Genomic DNA, 22,462 nt, shown 5'->3' on the forward strand with positions numbered 1-22,462 from the left:
GGTATGGTTTCCTCATATTGGCAAAGCCTTTAGCGCAATTCAACAAAGACGTGACAGAGACACAGGACAGCGCTCCGTCACGTGCCTGTCTTTTTTGAATTTCGCTAAAGGCTTTGACAATATGAGGAAATCTTTCAGGTCGGAGTATTCAATTTAGCATTAGAAATGTGAATTTTGATGATTTGGTGAATAAAACAAAAAGAAAAAGCTCTACCGTGCTTCGCTACCATACTGATGCCTCCTATCACGAATTCTAGTGTCACATTCGTTGCCGTGGTTGCTTTGCGGCTTTGGTGCCATGCTGCATTAAGCTCGAGGTCGTGGGATCAAATCCCAGCCACCGCGGCCGGATTTCGATGAGCGCGAAATGCAAGAACACCAGCTGACCGTGCAGTGGGTGCATATTAAAAAAAACCAAGTGGTCAAAATTATTACAATTATGCCACAATTTTCTTCTCCGACTAAGTAACACTGAATCCCTCGTTAAGGCCCTGTAAAGTCGTTCACACTTTACTGCTGCCTGGTCTCGAGGCCTCCCATTTGAAAAAAAGTGTACTCCACACTCATCGCCAATGCTAGTTCTCGAAGCTATAGTCGCAACCTGCTTTGAAGGATCTGCATAGAATCATTGATTTAATGTTGGTTGCGACAACCAAGACATTTCCCTGATCGGTGGATGAAAATGATCGTTATGTAAGAAACTTTTTTCTTTCCATGTTCGTTATCATGGTAATCAGATGAAGACGACAAGTCACGTAAGTTCTTACATTGTAATTAATTGCATTCAAAGAACCATAGCGTTATATATCGGCCCTGCTTGAGGGGAGCCGGACTATTATGGTGGATGTTGATAGAAGGCTGATGTCTGATTGTTTGAGTGCTCATTGTCTTCCGTCTTTGTTGGCCATCAACGCAATGAAGAAAGGGCCTCAGATAATCAAACTGCGCTCTTAGCTCATTTCTTATCTCATGTTATGATGGTATGTTGTCGCAAGGCACCGCTGTTACAGAAGAATGTTCTTGAATTTTGCATTCCGTTTCCCATTTATTCCTTATCGCTAGTTTTTCCGCGAGAGACGCTTTGAAGCACTTGTTCAAGGTGAAGTACATGCGATAGCTTTTACATGAACGTGATTACAGAGTATGCCCCGTCTGTGTTGCAGATGCCCTTCTTCGACTGGTACTTTCTGTTCTTGGCAGGCTGGACGTCGTGTGTTTTTGGCGAAGTATATGGGAAGATCACCTGCACGCAAGGAAAGTCTGAGTCTTTGATTGAACGACTGAAACATGCCAAGCTCGTTGACTTGACACAGAATTATACCAATGAGACCATATATTGGACGGACGGCAAAACATTTTTTCTGCAAAAAGAAATCTATAAAGACCCGAGCCCGGGTGTTCCATGGTAAGACAGTCCGCCTAATTATAATTATTGTCAGCAATAATCATTGGTAGGAATTATCGCCAGAAAGTCACAACTCCAGGTTATGCATCTAGAGAAGGTGTGAGAATATTGGACTGCAGTGCAACTTTGTTATTTTTGAATGTTAAACATCCGTGTAAATATACCCAGAAGGGCATTTTTTTGCATTCCGAGTGTTTAAATATACATCTGGCGTACGGGCAACTATTCAACGTATTTCTTAATATTTCTTTCCAGGTAAGTCGGACGTATGTGGTTGATGTTAAACATACGAAGGATCCATTAAGACAAGCTCTTCCTCGAAGCCGCATCCGGCGAAACTTCGACTTCCTTTAGAGTACAGTGGTTAGAATGCGTAGATAAATGTCCATCATACATGCATGCTTCACCGGCTTCATATGTGCTAGGTGGGATTCAGTGCGAACAAGAAGGGGAATCTGCTTACAGTAGGTCGCTTGGATGGCAGTCAGTGTCATCGTGGCCGAGGGCTCGCTTTTACGATAAAAGAGTTTAGAATTGCCTTTATGTGTTGCTAATATTGTACACAGAATTCCAAACACAAGATAGGGCCTGACAGATGAAGTAACACACTGGGGTATGAAGGAAGTTATTAAGAGGAGAACAAGCGGGCTTCAGGAAGGGATATTCTACGATTGATCATATCCAGTCATAAATGAAGTTATAGAGAAATCTGTGTAGTACAATCAACCTCTCTACATGGCTTTCATAGATTATGAAAAAGCATTTGATTCGATAGTGATACCAGACGTCATAGTCATTGTGTAATCAAGGAGTAAATGAGGCTTACGTGAATATCTTGGCAAATATCTACAACGATTGCACAGCAACTCTGGTTCTCTACAAGAAAAGTAGAAAGATACCTATCAAGAAAGGGGTCAGGCAAGGAGACACAGTCAGTCCAATGTTATTCACTGCATGCTTAGACGAAGTATTGAAGCTTTTAGACAGGGAAGGCTTAGGAGTGAGAATCAACGGCGAATATCCCAGCAACCTTTATTTGCAGATGACATTGCCCTATTCAGCAACAATGGAGACGAATTACAACAAATGATTGAGGACCTTAATCGAAAAAGTGCAAGTGTGTGGTTGACAATGAATATGCAGAAGACAAAGATAATGTTCAATAGCCTGGCAAGAGAACAAGAATTCAGGATCGCCAGTTAGCCTCTACAGTCTGTAAAGGAGTAGGTTTATCTAGGTCAATTACTCACAGGGGACCCTGATCACGAGAAAGAAATTTACAGAAGAATAAAATTGGGTTGGAGTGCATACGGCAGGCATTGCCAAATCCTTACTGGGAGCTTACCACTGTCGTTGAAAAGAAAAGTGTAGAATCATTGCATTCTACCGGTGCTAACATATGGGGCAGAGACTTGGAGGTTAACAAAGAAGCTCGAAAACAAGTTAAGGACCGCACAAAGAGCGATGGAACGAAAAATTTTAGGACTAACGTTAAGAGACAGGAAGAGAGCGGTGGGGATCAGAGAACAAACGGAGATAGCCGATATTCTAGTTGACATTAAGCGGAAGAAATGGAGCTGGGCAGGCCATGTAATGCGTAGGATGGATAACCGGTGGACCATTGGGGTTACAGAATGGATACCAAGAGAAGGGAAGCGCAGTCGAGGTCGGCAGAAAACCAGATGGGATGATGAAGTTAGGAAATTTGCAGGCGCAAGTTGGAATACGCTAGCGCAAGACAGGGGTAAATTGAGATTGCAGGAGAGGCCTTCGTCCTGTAGTGGACATAAAATATAGGCTGATGATGATGATGATCTATCTATCTATCTATCTATCTATCTATCTATCTATCTATCTATCTATCTATCTATCTATCTATCTATCTATCTATCTATCTATCTATCTATCTATTTATCTATCTATCTATCTATCTATCTATCTATCTATCTATCTAACTATTTCGCCGCCAACGACTTTGTGCTCTCCTGGTCGTTTCGTTAACTTCGTATGTAACAAAATTGACATACTATGACAAGAGTATATGATGAACATAAATGATAAGTCATGACATAAATGTCATGGCATGCGTGTCATATAGGTCATGACAATGACCCAGCGAAAAAGATTAACACTCAAAAACCACTGAAATAGGTTCGGACATGGGTACTAAGTGCAGGAAACACTAAAGAATGATGGTAGACGTCATAGTCATGAGCATGACTGAGAAAAAATGATAATGACTCACCTAAAAATTATTGACACTCAGAGACCACTTAAATGGGTACGGACGAGGGTACTAAGTGAAGCAAACACTCAATGATGATGGTAGAAATCATTGTCATGAGCATGACTCAGCAAAAAACACAATGACTCAGCGAAAAAAGATTAACACTCAAAAGCCACTGAAATGGATTCTGGCGTGGGTACTAAGTGAAGGAAACCCTACAGGATGCTGATAGAAGTCATAGTCATCAGCATGACTCAGCAAAAATGCCCTATCTCCTTTCTATTGCTATTGCACGTGCTTTTCTCCTGCCCAAGTGATATTCCGGGTGCATGTTACGCGTAAGAGGCGCCACCATTATTTGCTCGTGTAGGGACTTGCGGAGTACTTCTTGATTGTTGGTAGTCGCCACGGGGTATTGCAACCTTCGAAGTGTTGCTCTGCCTGTTCTAGTGAGGCTGAGGCGCGTGATTTGCGCATGTCGGTGTGCTTCAATTAGTTCTTCTAAGGTGTTGTGGATGCCCAGGGATAGAAGTTTCGTTGTTCCGGTGCCTGGAGGAAGGCCGAGGGCTTGTTTGTACGCTTTCCGCAGTAACACATTTATTTGGGCTTTTTCTGATGATGTTAAGTTCAGATAAGGTGTCGCGTACGTGACTATACTGACGATAAGGGCCTGAGTCAAGCGTAATAAGTCTTCTTCCTTCATGCCATGTCTGCGACTGGCAACTCTATTAATCATGCGAGCTACGCTGTAGGCAGTTTGTTTTAGTGCGTTTACAGTGTGGTTATTGCGACCACTATTTCGCATGGAGACACCTAATATGTGGAGTGTTTGTTCTCTGGGTATAGGTTTTTGGTTTAGGTGTATTTCTATGGCCTCTCTCTCTGTGCTTTTTTTTCTTGATTTCTTTTTGAGAACGAGGAGCTCGGATTTTTCTGGGGAGCATTCCAGGTTGCACTCTTTGGCGTATTCGGTGACAGCGTCTGCCGCCACTTGCAGTGCGTCCTGTTTTTTCCCATCCGAGCCTCGAGTTGTCCAAATGGTGATGTCATCCGCATATATTGCGTGACGAAGGTGCGGAATCTTCTCTAGATGGTCTGGGAGGTTTTTCATGGTGACGTTGAAGAGAAAAGGCGATAAGACTGATCCTTGAGGAGCGCCTCTATTTGGAACCTTTTTCTATATTGTTCTGAGGGTATCCACGCCTACCGTTGCCGTGCGGTCCGTTAAGAATGCTCGAATGTAGTTGTAGATTCGTTCGCCGCAATTTAGTTGCGATAAGTTTTTTAGGATGGCCTCATGAGCTACGTTATCAAATGCGCCTTTAAGGTCCAGTGCGAGTATGCATTTTACATGTGTGGTGACATGGTCCAGTACTTCTTCCTTCAATTGGAGTAGTATGTCTTGAGTCGAAAAATGCGGCCTGAAGCCGTACATCGTGTCAGGAAAGAAACCCGTGTCATCCACGTAAGGCCTCAGGCGATTGAGCACAGCGTTTTCGAAAAGCTTCCCCAGGCATGACGTCAGCGATATGGGTCGCATGTTGGTGAGAGCTGGAGGCTTGCCCGGTTTTGGTATGAGTACTATGTGCGCGTGTTTCCATTCATTTGGTAGTGTTCCCGCTTCCCAATGGGTATTAAAGAAAGTCGTTAGGGCTTCTATTGAGTTGTCATCCAGGTTTCTCAGCATTTTGTTTGTGAGCCCATCTTGTCCGGGTGTTGTGTTTCGAGTTAGGGAGTGGTGCGCTGTCCAGACTTCCGTGATTTCAAATGGGCGATCTAGGTCTTCATTTGGCTTCCCACTATATTTTGGTATAGATGTTTGTTTCCGTGTGTGATCGCCGATGTATTTTGCCTCTAGCCCTCGCAGAATATCTTCATCCGACCCCGGTTGGTTGCGAAGTATGCGTCTGATTGTGTGCGAGGTTTGTTGCTTGCTTTTGGTTGGGTCCAGTAGGTGTTTTAGGATTGCCCACGTTTTAGACGAGCTGAGCCTTCCGCTCAGGCTGGCGCACATTTGTTGCCAGTTTTGGCGCACCAAGACAGTAGAGTATTCTTCCGCCTGTTGTGTAAGAGCAGCTATGCGCAATTTTAGCTTTCTATTATGTTTTTGTTTGCGCCATCTTTTCAAAAGGCCTCTACGAGCGTCCCACATATGCACGAGATGTGGGTCTACCACCAGATTTTCAGTGGTGAGTTGCATCTGCTTTGAGTGTTGCCTGATCGACTCCTTGAGCTCACTCGTCCACTGTTGCAGCGATGTGATATCCTCCTTTTCTCTATTTTGTTGAACTCTCGCTTTACGAAATGCCGTCCAATCCGTCAATAAGATCTGACTGATGCGTTCGCGCGTATGCTTGAGCGAAATGGTAACCTCCAGGATGTGGTTGTCACTACACCGCGTTTCTGCCATATTACTCCATGTAGCCTTTTCGTGGTTCTTGATCATGGTAAGGTCCGGACATGTGTCCCTTGATACACTATTTCCCACTCCAGTTGGAAAGTCTGGCTCTGTGAGGAGTGTGAGTGCGTGTTTTTGAATGAGCGAGTGGATGGTGTTTCCTTTCTTTGAAGTGAGGTTGTAACCCCAAGTCGGATGCATCGCGTTGAAGTCGCCTAGCACAAGCAGCGTGTTGTTTTTCGCCTCCTTGAGTGCCGATCTGATGAGGTAATGAAAATTTTCACCGCATTTTTTTGGTGGGCTATATATGTTTAGGACGAAGACGCTGCGTGCCTTCTTGTCTGCCGGCAGAATTTCTATAAATACGTGGTCAATCTCACTACCATCCAGTGTGCGGCCTATTGCCGTCAGCCTGCGGGAGACAAGCACTGCTACACGTGTATCTGTCTTCGCCATATACGTTTCATATCCGGACATGGTGGGCCTCGTACCTTTTTCCTGTAATGCGATAACCTGCGGTGGAGTTGTTGCGGTTTTTATGTATTGTTGTAGTGTGGCTTTTTTTCTTGAGAAGTTTCTGCAATTCCACTGCCATGCACGGAGTTCTTGTGCGTGATTATTGCGCTTACTCGCCATCGTGGGGTAATGGTGCGTTCTCCATGGACCTATCCAGATCCTCGATGCTTGAGTTCGCTTTCGGCTTCTTTCTTTTCTTTCCTTTAACAGTAAGATTGTTCGCTAGCTGCTCGCGGAAGGCGAGAAGCTGTTCCTGAAGTTTTTCGTGGAAGAAAAGTTGAAGCTGCTGCATCTGACGCTGTTCCTGCAGCTGCAGCTGTTGTTGTAGCTTTTGCGACAGGGAAGTTTCCATCTGGTGAAACATTTCGACGGACGACGGAGTGGTATTGGGGAGGGAGTTTGATTCCGATGACAGAGAAGTGAGATGCTCCTTGCAGGTGGTCGCTACAGCCTGACTTTCCGTTAGCGAAGCTCTTAGTTTGGCTATTTCTTCCTTTGCGGCTTTTATCTCATCTTTGGCCTCTTTCATTTTTTTTGCGTGTCTTTCTTAGATTTTTTCTATTTCTCTAATGTAAATTTCCCTAGTCTCTTTTAACTCCCATGTGTGTGTCTCTCTGTCCTCTTTGAGTTGTTTACGGAGTTCGTCTATGAAAGTGGGGATGGTTATGATTTTGTCTGCAGAGTTGGGATCACGAACAGTGAGAGACGGAAAACAATGTTGTGACCAGCTCACCTGCGAGTTTGTCGATTTCTGCTGCCCTGGCTCTGCTATATGCCTGGCATGGGACGTCGACCTGTGTCGGGATCTTGACCGAGATTTCGATCGTGTTCCCGCCCGAGAGGAGTTCTGTGGCTGGCGAATGGTGGGCTGCGATTCCCTTTGGTCTGCTGTTTTCTTGGATTGATATCGGTATCTTTCGGGACAATCCCTTGCAGCCGTGAGGTGTTCGCCCTGGCATAGGGCGCACTTTGGAGTGCACTCATGATCTTGCGCAGGGTTGGCCGTACCACACTTTGCACACAGGTTCACGTCTGGTTGAGGGCACACGTCTGCGCGGTGTCCCACCGTGCGACACAGTTGACATAGTTGTTTCGCGGAGCGGTACAAGTAACAGCGTTTTTCCCCGTCCATGTAATACACGACGAAAGGCACTTCTTCCCCTTCGAAAGTGATGAGAGCCGAGTGGGTAGTACCTAGCATTCTAACATACAGGACTGCATGTCCTGGCGCGTAAAGTCCTTCCATCAGAGTCCTTACGGAGGTTCCAGGGGTTATGCCGTGGATGACACCTTTGCCCGAGTTGTCAGGCGTTGCTGCGTATGCGGTGACTGCGTATTCTTTCTCTCCAAGTTGTAGTGATTTGATTCCGATTAGCTTGATCGCATAATCTCTGTCGGGTACGCTCGCGATGGCGATGTTTTGTTGTGGCTCTATTCTTACGATCATGGTTTGCGTGCACGCTCTGATTGGCTGATTACTCGCCCTTTTGATGCTGTTGGCGATTTGATCCGTCTGCCACCTAGCAAACGTAAAAGTTTCTCGAGGGCGGAAAATCACCTTGTAATCATTTTTCGGTAGCAGAGGGAGTCGTCTGTGCACCGGTGCGGCTGTCGGTTGGGCGTGTTGCGTCTCCTGTGTCGTAGTTGACATAGATTTATTTTCTGGTGTTTTGCTCGGCGTGCATTTCGACTTCCTACTCTTTACTGTGATCCATGGATCGTCATTTTTCGGCTCTTTGGAGGATTCTGACGTTACTGGGCCGTTTTCTGACGTGTCCATAAGCACGTGCTGCTGGGGCGGTGTGTCCGCATCCATGCTGTGTGCCAAGCAAGCGCTAGCCCTAGCCGTACACGTCGAAACAAAAACGTCGGTAAAGTCCGTAAGATTTGGTGGACTGGCCTGAGAGTCGTCTCGAAAGATGCCTCTTCACTTGCGGCGCTGACTGATGTTGGTGTGAGGTCGATACGGAAAGTAATTCAGCAGATATAGAGGTGAAAAGCATGAGCCCATGTGAGGCGCGTTCGCATAGGCCAACCTCGTCGTCTTCTTCAAGGAAACACTAAAGTATGGTGGCAGAAGTCATAGTCACGAGTATGACTAAGGTTTTCACCCTAAGGTCTCTTAGGTGTAGCTAAAGGAACTCCTGAGGGCTCATGACATGAATGTCATTACATGCGTGTCAAGTAGGTCATGAAAGATCGGCGTACGTGTTGGTGCTCTCATGGTCATTTCGTTAACTTGGTAGGTTCCCCGCACACTGCTTCGCATAATATCGATTACCACAGGGCGTGGGATCTGCCGGCTTTTTCCTCCTCCAGAGGGAGGGGACGTCTGTAATTGGCTGGGGGTATGGTGTGATCGCGCGCGCCAGCTGCGGGCCCCTCGTCTACTTCTTCATGCATATAAAACTCCGCTTGAAACGGCGCGTATAAATGAGCCGACAGTGGCTGAATCGGTTAACGTGGTGGTCTTGCAGCCGGACGAGAAATTTTTATTTTTGCGCGGCTTGGGTGTTTTCGTACGCCAACATCAACGCCAGCATCAACTCCGACGCCGACACGAGTGAAGCAATACAAGCTTTGCTTGAAAAATTGCCTTCACTAAGAGCTTCGAGCTTTAGGGCGGGTTATATACCAGTCCATGTAATGCGTAGGATGGATAACCGGTGGACCATCAGGGTTACAGAATGGATACCAAGAGAAGGGAAGCGCAGTCGAGGAAGGCAGAAAGTCAGGTGGGATGATGAGGTTAGCAAATTCGCAGGCGCAAGTTGGAATACGCTAGCGCAAGACAGGGGCAATTGGAGATCGCAGGGAGAGGCCTTCGTCCTGCAGTGGACATAAATATAGGCTGATGATGATGATGATGATGATGATGATGATGATGATGATGATGATGATGATGATATACCAGTCGGTTGTTTTGATTTATGGAAAGCTGTTTATTACTTCATCAGTCTCAGCCAAGGAGGTTAAAAATGAACTTCTTTCAACGTTCTTGGTCTCAGCACATTGACATTATTTCAAAAATATTGTACGGTTCCTGTTAACACACTTCTCGCCTTCAGTGAACACAGCTCTCTACGTGCATCACATGACGGGCGGTTCCATTGCTCCATTACTGCCATTGCCATACTGTTCGAGATAAAACTGAAAACTGTTGTTTCTTATTTATAAAGCTCCTCAGTTGACACGTTTCTGGACGTGAGGAATGATCCTAAGATGTAGGTCCACAATATACTAACTTCGAGTTAAAAGAGCTACGAATACGTGCCTTTTAATTATTTATAATTGTGATAGCAATTGTATGGACACTCCAAGCGGCTTTCTGCCATCAGCGTCGTCGCTGCCATCGCTGTCGCCGTCGCTGTGAGGTTCCATATAAAATCCAACAGCGATAAGATAGTCGCAGCGTGCCCATTGCTGCATGCGAGTGAAGCCGTGCGAATAAGGCACGCTTTTCATAGGGAGCGAACGCACGGCGGAGAGCAAACGCGACTTCTTCCGTCGCGCGAAGGGCGTGAGGGAACAGGAAGGAGGGAGGGGAGGCGACGTTTAGCTGCGGCACTAAATACGTATCTTGCTACCTGGCACAAGGAGAACTGGCTACTCAATTTCCCACGCGAAAGGAGGAAAGCGGGAAGGCAGGGCGGGAAGGAGGGGTAGCGGCTTCTGCTCTGCGAGCAACTGCGTACTTGTACATTGCGCGGCGTCGGGCGGTAGCGCGCACCATATCTTGAAAGTGATCTGCAACACGGCTCCTCCCTTTCTATGCACTCGGTTTCAGCTGCTCAGTTTCCGTTGAAGCGATAGACCACACGAACCTTCTCTCGCTGCTACACCGTTCTTGCTCACGCCAGCGTTTTGACAGCGATTGTATGCGGATTGAGTGTGATCTGTTTATGTTTGCTATGGCGCACTGACACCATGCTTGTTAATTCAGTTAGTAAGCGACTGTGTCCAACTTTATACAGCCGAGAAAACTACTATCCTTACTCCGTGTAGCTCACTACTAATTTGCTATCGCAATTTTATGCTTCGCCTTTCGGGTGAAACTGTTTTTTTGTTGGGTTGTCACTTACGCAATGATGCTGGGTGAAACTGATAACCCCGAAGGTGATCGATCGAGAATGCACCTTCTGATTTCGAAGCAGCCACGCGTGTATGAATATAACCTCTGGGAGTACCGGCAGAGTAAGAAGTCTCGGCCGTAAGCAAAAATGAAACAGAAAAAAAAATGAACCGAAAAAAATTCGAGCACAAACTACAATGGAGTTGTCGAAGTATGCGTAAGCCTCGTGCCACGTGCTTGCTCATGTCCACGCCACGCGGTGTCATTATCATTCTTATCAAACTTGATCCGACCAGCATAAACACTTATAAAGCTTTATATGGTCGTTATCAAACTTAACGAAATACCATCCGACCCTTATTAACCCTTGTCTGATTTTATCACATTTATCGGACTAGATCTGTCCCTTAGCAACCTTCATCGGCCATCAACCTCCGAGTGCGTATGTCCAGCGAAGCTGTTGCAAAACCACAACTATAACTGCTGAGGGGGGTATGCATGCTCTATTTATGTTTGGGATACTCGTTTTGAGCGTGTCATTTATGGAAACGTATGTTCTTCTGTGCGTTGGATGGGTGATTTCAATGAATGTATGCACTGTTCGCTTCACGTTTCTGAGCACTTGTAGCCTCAGCCTTACGGGGGTATGAGCCATTGCATTTTTGCTTGGCTACGGGTGTATGAGCCGTTGCTCACGGCAGTGTGAGCCATTGTTCACGGGAGTATGAGCCATTACGTTCATCTTACGTGACAGACGGACAGGTTTCCTCGTTGGGTATAGGAATATAAATGCTTACGCATTTTTACGCATTTAAAAAGATAGACAAATTTCACTGTGGTGACGGTTCATGTGGCTATTGTGCTCTCGCTAAGAGAAGGTGCAAAGAACATAACATTATTGCGGTATGTCAGGCAGGGCGGCCATGATGATGATTAATTATTGGTATGTTTATCGTTATACGTCATGGTAAGAGTTGTCTCGTCTCACCCAGCGGTGCCATACACGCTAACGATGCATTTTCATGTGCGACAGTGCAAAACCACCATCTCCAGGACAGCATCTCTTCACACAACGCGAGAGTCGTTTTTTGTTTAATAATTATATTAATGTTATTCAGTGTACCCTCCGGGCCATACAACATTACTGAGTGGAGCTATACAACAAGACATTCCGACAAATATAAACAAAATACATGCACTGAGCCTAGTTATTACACGCAACAAAACTGATACTACTTATCCAATGTTAGCTAACGCTCCGCGTAAATTTTTATTGTCAGAAATGGCCTCGATTTCTGAAGTAAGGCGGTTGCAATCAACGTTCCTTGTTTCGCCGAAGCAGCAATGACGTGATCAGTGAAAGACGCGCCTTTGGGGGGCAGCAGGAAGCTGCAACACATTCAACTTTGTTGCGACACGTTCTCTAGCAGGAACACGTGTACAATACACTGCAACACTGACAGTTTATAGAACCTCTTCTCGACAGACATCCGTGCTAACAGCTGCGCGCGGATGTCGGATTACATCGTAAACTGCTTCTTCTGACTTTGAGCTCTCGCACGCAGTGGTACATCGACACCACCATCCTGTTTTTTCCAATGCTAGAGAGCCATCGCTTGTCGCCAGGCTTTTCACCTTCCTGTGTTTCAGCTCGTGCATTGCGCTTTGCTCAACTTCTTTGCCCGTGGTGCTTGTTCATATCTACATTGCTCACATATGGAATTATTTTTTCGCCGCCACCAACGTTTCCCCCGTTCGCCGGCTTTCTAACGACGCAGTCGATTCCAGCACCTTTTGGCAGACTGACCTTGTTACAGAGACTGGCTGAGAATGGTACTTTTTTCCCCCGACTGGCGTGTATACGTTTTGTTTATTACCATACATTTCGTTGCCTTTGCCAAATGAAGGCGCTCACGTCGTGTTGCACTACGTGCTTTCTATGCCCTTTCCCACAGTAAGTTAATACCTGCTAAGAGCTGCAGATTGTTCAAATGAATGGAAAGGCACACTCAGTTTGAAGCAGAAAACAATGGTTGTATCATGAGACTGCAGCGAACACACAGGAAACGAGGATACAAGGTAACACACAGGCGCGGACTCGCAACTGACACACACACACACACACACACGCATATATATATGCGTGTGTCCGGTAGCTCGGAACGGCCGGTAAGAAGCGCGGTCAAGGGGGCGATTATGGAGGCAAAATTGCGGACGAAGCGGCGGAAATAGGAGCATAAGCCGATGAAGCTGCGAAGCTCTTTCAGGGTAGTTGGTTTGGGGAACGCGGATACAGCACTAAGTTTCGTAGGGTCCGGGAGGATACCGTCTTTTGAGACCACATGACCGAGGATAGTAAGCTTGCGAGCGCCGAAGTGGCATTTCTTCAAATTTAGCTGCAGTCCTGCAGCGGTGAGGCACGCAAGGACTTGCTCGAGGCGGCTGAGGTGTGATGCAAAGTCGGTAGAAAAAACTACAATGTCATCTAAGTAGCAAAGGCACGTGTTCCACTTCAGGCCTCGGAGAATGGTGTCCATCATTCGTTCGAAAGTGGCAGGCGCGTTGCAGAGGCCAAAGGGCATGACGGTGAATTCATATAGGCCATCAGGTGTTACAAAGGCTGTCTTTTGGCGATCGGCCTCTGCCATCGGCACTTGCCAGTACCCGGAGCGCAGATCCAGTGAAGAAAAGAATTCCGCACCCTGTAGGCTGTCCAAGGCATCGTCGATGCGCGGCAGAGGGTAGACATCTTTGCGCGTTATGCGGTTAAGGCGGCGATAGTCGACGCAGAACCTTATGGAGCCGTCTTTCTTTTTAACGAGGACAACCGGAGATGCCCAGGGACTGTTAGAGGGCTGGATGATGCCACGCTGCAGCATGTCGTCAACCTGCTGGTCGATGATCCGGCGTTCAGCGACCGACACACGATACGGACGCTGGCGCAAAGGGGTTTGTTGACCGGTGTCGATATGGTGAACGACTGCTGACGCTCGACCCAAAGACGGTTGGCCAATGTCGAAGGAGGCCCGAAAACGCTGGAGGAGCTGGATAATTTCCTCGTGCTGGACAGGTGTGAGTGCCGAGTCGACGGCATGAGCAAAGACGTCCACAGGGGCATCGGTCGCGCCAGGAGGAGTGACGGCGCAAAGCGGAAGTGGTGCCGCATCGTCAAACATGGTGGCTGGGAGGGTGCAGTCGAAATATTCAGAGCTCCCCAAGCACTCGCCGCGGAGTATGGATGAAGGGCACGCGGAGGGATTGCACACGTAAAGGGCAGCAGAACCGCCGCAAAAAGTGACGATAGCAAAAGGAAGCAGAAGGTTCCGACGGCTCGCACAAGAGGCTGACGGCGTAAACAAAACAGATGAGTTCGCGACAGAGTCACACGACACAGGGACCAGAGCGGCTGAGAAAGGTGCGATGTCGATGTCCGTGGCAGCAACAACTTTAGTAGAATGGTGGTCGTCAGGCTCAAAGCACGGCACTGATAACGTAAGTTCGGCACGAGCGCAGTCAACAACAGCTTGGTTCAGAGATAGGAAGTTCCATCCAAGAATGACGTCGTGCGAGGAACGGGATAGAACGACAAATTCGACAACATACAAAACGCCTTGAATGACGACCCGAGCTGTGCAGGATGCTGAAGGCTGAATGCAATGCGATGTTGCCGTACGCAGCGATAGATAAGTCAGTGGGGTGGTCACTTTGTTCAAATGGCGGCAAAACTTTTGACTAATAACAGAAACGGCGGCTCCGGTGTCAATAAGTGCGTGTACGGTGACGCCATCGACGGACAGTTCAATTTCGTTCGCAGGAGAAAAATGAGGCATTGAAATGTTCGACGTAAACGCAGTTCTTGCCTCGGGAACTGCGACTGTTAGTTTTCCTCGCGGGCAGGACTGAGGCGACGAACCATGGGGGAAAGGGATCGACGACGTGGGGAGGGCGACCGGCGTGAATCGAAGGGGCGGCGACTAGAAGACGAGTCCGGAGGAAGAGTAGACACATCATGACGCGGAAGTCGAGCAGGCATGTAGCCGGAGGCGCTCCCACTGTCAGGGAAACGGTAGTTGCGACGGCGGCAGAATCGTGCTACGTGGCCCGGGAAACCACAGGAATAGCATATTGGCCGGTTATCAGGTGTGCGCCATGGGTTGACGACAGGGGCTCCAGCGGCCGAGTAAGGAACGGGAACCGGGCGTGAAGGTGGTGGCGGCACATGGAAAGTTCCGGTGGTCCGGTAGGCGTCAGGAGCCGGAGGAGCATAAGGCCGGGCGACAACGTTAGCGTACGTCAGTGGTCCAACAACGGGCTGCGGATGAGGGGCAGCTGGTAGCGCCTCAGCAACTTGCGTTTGAAGCACCTGACGAAGCGAAGGAGCCAAGGAAGTCACCGGCTCAGGAGGGCTAGTCGCCAGAGACAGTTGCCGCGCGACTTCCTGGCGGATGAACTGCTGTATTTGCGGCATTAAAGCAGAAATGTCGGCAGCGTCGCGACTAAAATCCAAGGGAGCGAGATCCGCGGTATCCTGCTGAGCAGCACAACGTGTTGTGGCACGCTGCTTGCGCAGCTCGTCGTACTCCTGACAGAGCTGAATTACCTCGGCAACGGTCCGGGGACTCTTGGCGACGAGCATCTGGAAGGCGTGGTCATCGACGCCTTTCATGACGTGCTTGATCTTGTCAGCTTCGTCCATGGATGAGTTGACGCGCCGGCAGAGCGAGAGCACGTCTTCAATGTAGCTGGTAAAGCTCTCGTCAGTGCGTTGAACGCGACCACGCAATCGCTGCTCAGCACGAAGGCGGCGAACGGCGGGACGGCCGAAAACCTCAGTCAAAGTGCTTGCAAAAGCGGACCAGGTGGTAAAACTGGTTTCATGATTTCTGAACCAGAGGTTTGCCACGCCCGTCAAATAAAAGCCTACATTAGTGAGCTTGTCGCGGTCGGACCACTTATTATATGCGCTTACACGGGCGTATTCGGCGAGCCAGTCCTCGACGTCGAGGTCCTCTGCTCCGTTAAAGATAGCAGGATCACGCTGCCGGACGACGCCAGGGCAGACAATGGTCGGGGGTACGGGAGCAGCAGCCTGGGACGGTCCGGGATCATTCATCGCAGGAGCTCTTGGTAGCGTCCGACTGCGGAGTTCCAGGATGTGGAAGAGAAACCCAGCGCCTCCACCAGATGCAATGGGGATGTTTTCCTTGCAACACTCGATCTGGCGTTAGAACGGCAGACTGAAACAAGTCAAAAGGGAGCTATGGCGAAGCGGGCGAGCAAGCGTTGCTTATCTTCTTCTTCCTTCACCAGCACCATGGCCCAGTCCCTTCAGTACAATCTATATATATATATATATATATATATATATATATATATATATATATATATATACCCGCCACAACGGCCAGCTGGGGCTCTCAGAGACAGACACAGGCAGACAATCATGGAGCAGCACTTTTACTTGGCCGTTTCCTGGGACGAACTGCCGCGGCTGCTTTCCAGCTCCTCAGGCAAGATCGACTATGTGACGTGGGTGCATTCCCCGGAGCGGGCATCATGATGGTGATGGCCGCTGTTGATGGCAGCGCCCCATGCTGCCCCTCCACTGTCGGCGAAATGAGAGGGAATAGCCCAGGACGATGATAGGGAATTGTGTCCAGGACGATGTCCTGAGGTAGTGACAGCGATGGTTTCCCTGGTCGGGCTGAGGCGCCATGGCCTCGTATCGCAGCAAGTGTAGGCGCAGCCAGCGCAGGATAGCAACGGCGGCCTCCACAGTGGCGGGAGACTGGAATGCCGGGTGCGACGCAGCTGGTTGATGGTAGCGACGGCCAGCCACGAATGGTGCAAAACGCCCGCCTGATGTGTGCACCGGGGGATTCCTGCATGCCTCTTTGCAGCAATGCAAATGTACATGGAAAGTGAAATTGCTCAAACCTCGTATGTGCCACTGCGTCCTTTCGCTTGTGACATCACTTGTAGTAGCCGTTCTGGCCTCAAAAATAAATAATCCATAGCCCTTCAAAACGAGTAATCGAGCCGGACAAGCAGGAAATCTTTAACACAACTATTGCATCCTCGGCTGTGGCTAAGGTATTGAATTACATAAAAGCTGAATTAAACAAATAGTGTATAGAGACTGCAAATTTGAAGGTCATCTCAGATGCTGCGCTGCAGTAACGTCGGGCCTGTAGGTGCTTGGATGTTGTTTTACTGTACCACGGAAAAAAATGTAACTGTTTTATCAAGTTCTCGAAACTTGCGACACCGACCACAACGCAACCTCCCCTTTATAATACACAAAAAATGAACATAAACATGATGCACCAATACTTTCGGAATCAAATGTGTTCAAATAATCGAACGAACCACCTCAAATTACAAGAAAAGGACTTATACTATGCTGTCACTAAACTGCTGCCAATAAAGAGTTCTATAAGGCTATAAATTTCTGTTAAATAAATCTAGCCTACTTAGACACGGGGAGTCTGAGAGCGATAATGTCTATCCATGCACAAAGTTTGAATTCCAACCTGAATATTACTATTTCACGTAGAAAGCATGAAATAGTAATATTCCCAGTGTGATATGACGATTTATTAGACGTCTCACGCAATCGAGGCAGTCCACGAACGCTGATGGTGCGCACAGCGACAGACGCAAGAGCACTTCTTCCTCTTCTTCACTACAATGGCCCCCGGGAGAGAAGATGAGCCAACCTGGCGACCTACTGCGTAGGTAGGATCAGCGGGTCATAGTATGGCTTAAGTCGGCTGACATGAACCGTGTCACGTCCGCGATGTCTAAGGTAGTGTGATGGCGTCACAGGCTCGACAACGTAGTTGACAGCCGAGGTACGGTCGATGACGCGGTAGGGACCATCATAGCGTGCAAGAAGTTTGGTTGAAAGGCCAGGGCACAGCGACACAGCGACAGACGCAAGAGCACTTCTTCCTCTTCTTCACTACACCAGTAAATTACAAAGAAGAAGGTTCGAGAATTTATTTTTCTAACCTATTTCTTCTTTACTATCACACAACTATAATATCCTTTTTAGTATTGGTTAAGTATTAGTTATAAATTAAGATACCTGTTTCTATTAGGTGCCAAATGTAACAACTTTGGCGCATTGCGTGTGCTGAGTTTCTATGTAATTTCGGTGGAGACCTTGAAGTGACAAATTTAAGTGAAAATAACTACAAAAATAGAAGTACGACGTTCACACCGAGACAACAATGCCATCGCAGTACACTACTACTGGGACTTGCCTACTTCAGTGCAGCTTCAGACATTCACGTAAGATCTAAAGCCATTCTGACTGTCGGGTACGTCGGTTCAGGTGCGATAACTGGAAAGAAGATTGAACACGCAACACTTAGGCGGCAAGGTTTCGAAGAAAAAAAAACGAAAATTTAAATGAGGAACTTGGTGAGGAACAAAACGAAACTCAGCAGTCCTTTATAAAGAGAAACTCGCGTTGCGCCGACTGTTCTGTAACCGCCTTCTAGTCGACAGCTTGTCATCAAATGCCTCTCTGTACGCACCTCTGGCCTCTCGTGCGTTCATGTGCACTGTTATATGTTCAACGAGCGCTGTCCAGGAGGCGCGAAGGCAATTCGAGTGTGCAGCTGAAATTTCTGCAGCTGTCCGGTCAGAAGGCTACAAGTTGTAACGAAGGTTCACACGATAACAGACGCGCACCTGTATCAATGTGTGCTTTAGCCCAATGCGCGCCCCCAAGCTCTGTACATGACCATGCAGGTTTCTAGGCGCGAAAACGCTCCTATGTGCTAGCACGCTAGTGCCCAGTCGGGTCAGAAGAGGGGCACATGTGCCTCTAGCTGAACGCTGGAATTCTTGACGCCGAATTGCCACATGCGCTGCTGAAAACTGTTTCTTCCGCTCACTAGGGTAGGTCACGTTGCTGTTTCAAAGTTTCATCGCTGGTTGCCTATAATCTCTTGCGAAGGTGACCACCATTGTGGGCGTTGTTAAGAGCTGTGTCTGCAACAAGGACGGACGTAAGAATACTGGTATGAAGCAGACGTTTGCCTGTAGCGCATATTGCCGAACTAGGTATATCTATAGAGTTTCGAACATCGCGAGGGCACTCGCTTTCTTTTTTTGTGCTTTGTCCACGTACTGATTTTTCGTTTTGACAGGGTCCAGGTTGACAACATCGCGGAGGCAACCCATGGCGGTACACACATAGATGCGCCGTTACACTTCCACGAAGGTGGCTGGTCGGTGGCAGACATACCCATTGAACGGCTTATGTACGTGCCCATCGTGAAGCTAGACATTCGTCGACAGGCGGAAGCTGATCCCAACTACATCACCGCCGTGTCCGACATACAGGACTGGGAAAGGCGCTACGGAAAAGTTCCCGCTGGCAGCTTCTTTCTTCTGCAGACGGGACAGTCAAGAGTAATTTCTTTCCAACTTGTAAATTGTTTTAGGGAACGCATTTTAGATATTACAAGTAATATGTTAAGCCTGTTCGATAAAGAGCATGTTTTACTCTACATGTGAGTTGGTATAATCAGGTTTTACTATCGATGATTCTGTTTTCCGCCACATAATTTAGCTTCGTAAGCTCCACAATATAATTTGCTTGTTGATACGTGCTAGTGATGAGCGCTAGTGCCACTCTCAAGCGTATAGGTAGGGCAGTCGTTAAAAAACGTCTTGCACTGTTTTTGTACATCAGGTTGTCAAGGCGTTCGATGATATGAGCATAACATCAGGTGAAGGCGACATGCTAAGGTGATTTCAATGCAGTATGCTTGCATTCTGTACTAACAAAAAAGTACCTCCAATTTACCAAAACAAATTGTGGGGCTAGTTGGTGATGCATTTCTTGCTTTCTTAAAAAAGTAAACCAGCGCTACTTTTTTTGACGAGAACGCAGAAAAACATGGCAGGACGCACGCTGACGGGTGCCTTGATTCTTGATAAATGTAACGTGTGTCTGCTTCAGCAAACACACTTGCAGTCAGCGCCCATCCGGTCCTGTCTTTCTGTGGCCTCGTCAAAAAAAAAAAGTAGCGCTGGATTACTGTCTTAAGAAAGAAAAAGTTCCAAGTTAGAAATCTTGGTAACCCGTACTACATTTCCGTGCTCCAAGATTTCTAGGCAGGTGTTACTTGGCTTTTTTTGTGTTATGTGCTTTTTCATTTTCCTCGGTATGATCGATTAGACATTGTGCTCATCCAATCAATGTTTTGTGGCTTGTCTGCACCGCTGTGTCCTCTCCTATCTTTCTTATGAAGTTCTACTTCTTTTTATATGACTTATAATGGTTGCTACGCTGTGTGCTATTAGCTATTACTTATCGTCATTTTAAACCAAAATTGTTTTAAATGGTGCCGAGTCTACACATTACCCGTTTTATTTTGGCGTTCTTTTGTAGTACCTTGTATTCTTGTGTCTATTTGATTCGAATAATGATGTGGATAGATATTTATAATTTATTTGTACGCACTGCGCCAGCGTCATGTGGGGCTGTGGAAGGAACCGGGACATTACATCTGCGCACAGGTCCACGAAATAAGGCGTAGAGAAATATGAACGAGAGAGAGAGAAAGCTATAAAAAAATCACAGTTAAGGAGTAGAAAGGCGGAAACACGCAGAAAAGTGACACGTAAGTAAGACATTCGCGATAAAAGAAATTAAAGCATCTAAAATTCAAGTGACCAATTAAACTGTGCTCTTACTTCGTTGTGGACAACTTTCAGTTCTGGCCCAATCGAACGGCTTACATGGGACTGGATGAGAACGGAGACCGACACTTTCCTGCACTCGGAGCAGAGGCAGCCACGTTTCTGACGACAGAGCGAAGTCCGTACGCAATCGGCGTGGATGCGGTGTCGCTGGATCATTACCCGGAAACCAGCGTGCACCTGATACTCGCTGTCGCTAGCGTGTACAGCATCGAAAATTTGGCCGATCTATCTTTGGTGCCTGCCACGGGGGCATTGGGCATCGTACTTCCCATGAGAATACCTGGTGCCAGTGGGGCTCCCACCCGCGTTGTGGCGACAATACCATGATGCCGACAACCTGACACTTTCATCCTATGCTCGTCTAAAGATCTCGTGAAGTAGTTTCTTTATTCGGTCCATGGTGCCGAATTCACAATGTGTTTTGCTTGCAAATTATGTTGGCGATGGCTGGCCTCCTACGCTAGCAATATGTCCAATATAGCAAATGGCTTGCACCTGCGTTTACGAAAAAAAGCATCGGAACTTTTTCCTGAATAAAGGCCATGGTAAATGAAATTCGAAGAAACCGGATGTACATGTTGTTTTCGAGAACACTATAGCATAAAAGTTAGTTTATGTTACGCGTGTATAGATTACTGGTTAAAAGGCTGAGCTAAGGTTGCTGGATAACACTTCTGGGATTGCAAAGGAAAATCCATACCGCGGGGCTTGAGCCCAATCTTGCTAACCCATGAATTTCTGGAAATATATAAAAAAGTTAGAATGAACGAATAAAGAAGAGGCATTTTTCGTCATAAACTTGGCGATCTCGCCCCAACTCCGGCTGACGTCACGCACCTTTCAGGCCTCTTCTCAATGCTTGTTATATGCATAAATATACATATATTGCACTGCAAGGGAAAACCACAGAATACGCATATTGGAAACCGTTTGGGATATCATTATATTTTTTTCTTACAGTGGTTATATTATATGTAGATGTTTCAATATTTCTTGCGTAAACCGGCCGTATTAAGTCGATAGGTACTAAGCATTGAATTCAGAACGGGTACTTTGACCTTCAGTTTGAAAACAAATTGTGGGCATCTTCTTTTCAATTTTCGATCGGCATATAAACTACCTCAGTGTGTGTGTTTGGGGAACGTCATTGGAGAATATATTTGATACATTTCTTTGACGCCTATTTCAAATGTAGTCTTGCATAGGTTATAAAAGGCGTCGCTATACGTTATAAAGGGCATCGATTGCGACAGCAAACTAGAGGACTTCTATACGAACAAAGGGTAGTAAATTTATCGGCCATATAAACTTGTAAACATAAGCACACTAACTAAATTAACAAACATGGTGTTACGCACACACAAGCGAACATGAACGCATCTCACTCGATGACCGCGAAAACTCGCTGTCAAAACGCTGTAGTGAGTAAGCGCGGCACAGCAGCGAGCGAATTGACCTTCGTCCCGCCACTCGCATCAACGCGAACGAAGGCACGAAAACACAGGGAAGGGAGGAAGCACTCTTCCCCCGCCGCATATGGCTTTCAAGATAGGCATAGTACGCGGACTCCCCCTCCCTAACACCCCCCCCCCTCCCTCCGGAGCCTTGTGGTCCGGCGGGAGCGCGTGGTCCCTGGGGCGGCGCGGAATAAAACGCGTCCCCCTCCCCTCTCCCTACCCTCCCCCCTGAGTGGGTCACTCGGCTTGAAGACGGCTCCCTTTCTTCCCGCTTCCTGCCCTTGCGTGCACAAAATTGAACCGCGATCGCTGGCTCGCCCTCGCATCCTTTCACTCGAACATAGAGCATACGGCGCGCGGCAACGATTTTATTCGTCGTGGAATTTATACGGAATCTCAGGGCGACAGCGATGGCAGAAATGCGAGTGGAGTGTCCATGTAATTGCTATCAACATAAACATTTTCGCTATCGTAAAAAAAAAAAAAAACGTTGAGCACAGCTTCCCTTAAAATTCTTGCTATAAAATCTGGCAGCTTGGTAATGTCCTTCGATCACCTTGCCACACCATTTTTCAAGGATAAGTCCAAAAATCTTATGCCAAAATAAAATGTGGAACTGCGCGCCACGGTGACGTTTTGGAGGTGGAGCGTTGTGGCCTCG

At 47.3% G+C, this 22,462-nt stretch overlaps 1 protein-coding gene across 1 annotated transcript; it reads left to right on the forward strand.

Moving 5' to 3' along the window:
• The first annotated feature begins 1,166 nt into the window (after positions 1-1,166).
• LOC119448831 (isatin hydrolase) lies at positions 1,167-20,671 on the forward strand. The gene is made up of 3 exons (XM_049666517.1): positions 1,167-1,405; positions 18,781-19,045; positions 20,357-20,671. Exons 2-3 carry the CDS (start codon positions 18,893-18,895, stop codon positions 20,669-20,671), a joined length of 468 nt encoding a protein of 155 aa, XP_049522474.1. The 5' UTR covers positions 1,167-1,405; positions 18,781-18,892.
• The last annotated feature ends 1,791 nt before the right edge of the window (positions 20,672-22,462 follow it).

This window comes from Dermacentor silvarum, chromosome 4, assembly GCF_013339745.2.
Source record: "Dermacentor silvarum isolate Dsil-2018 chromosome 4, BIME_Dsil_1.4, whole genome shotgun sequence".
NCBI lineage: Eukaryota > Metazoa > Arthropoda > Arachnida > Ixodida > Ixodidae > Dermacentor > Dermacentor silvarum.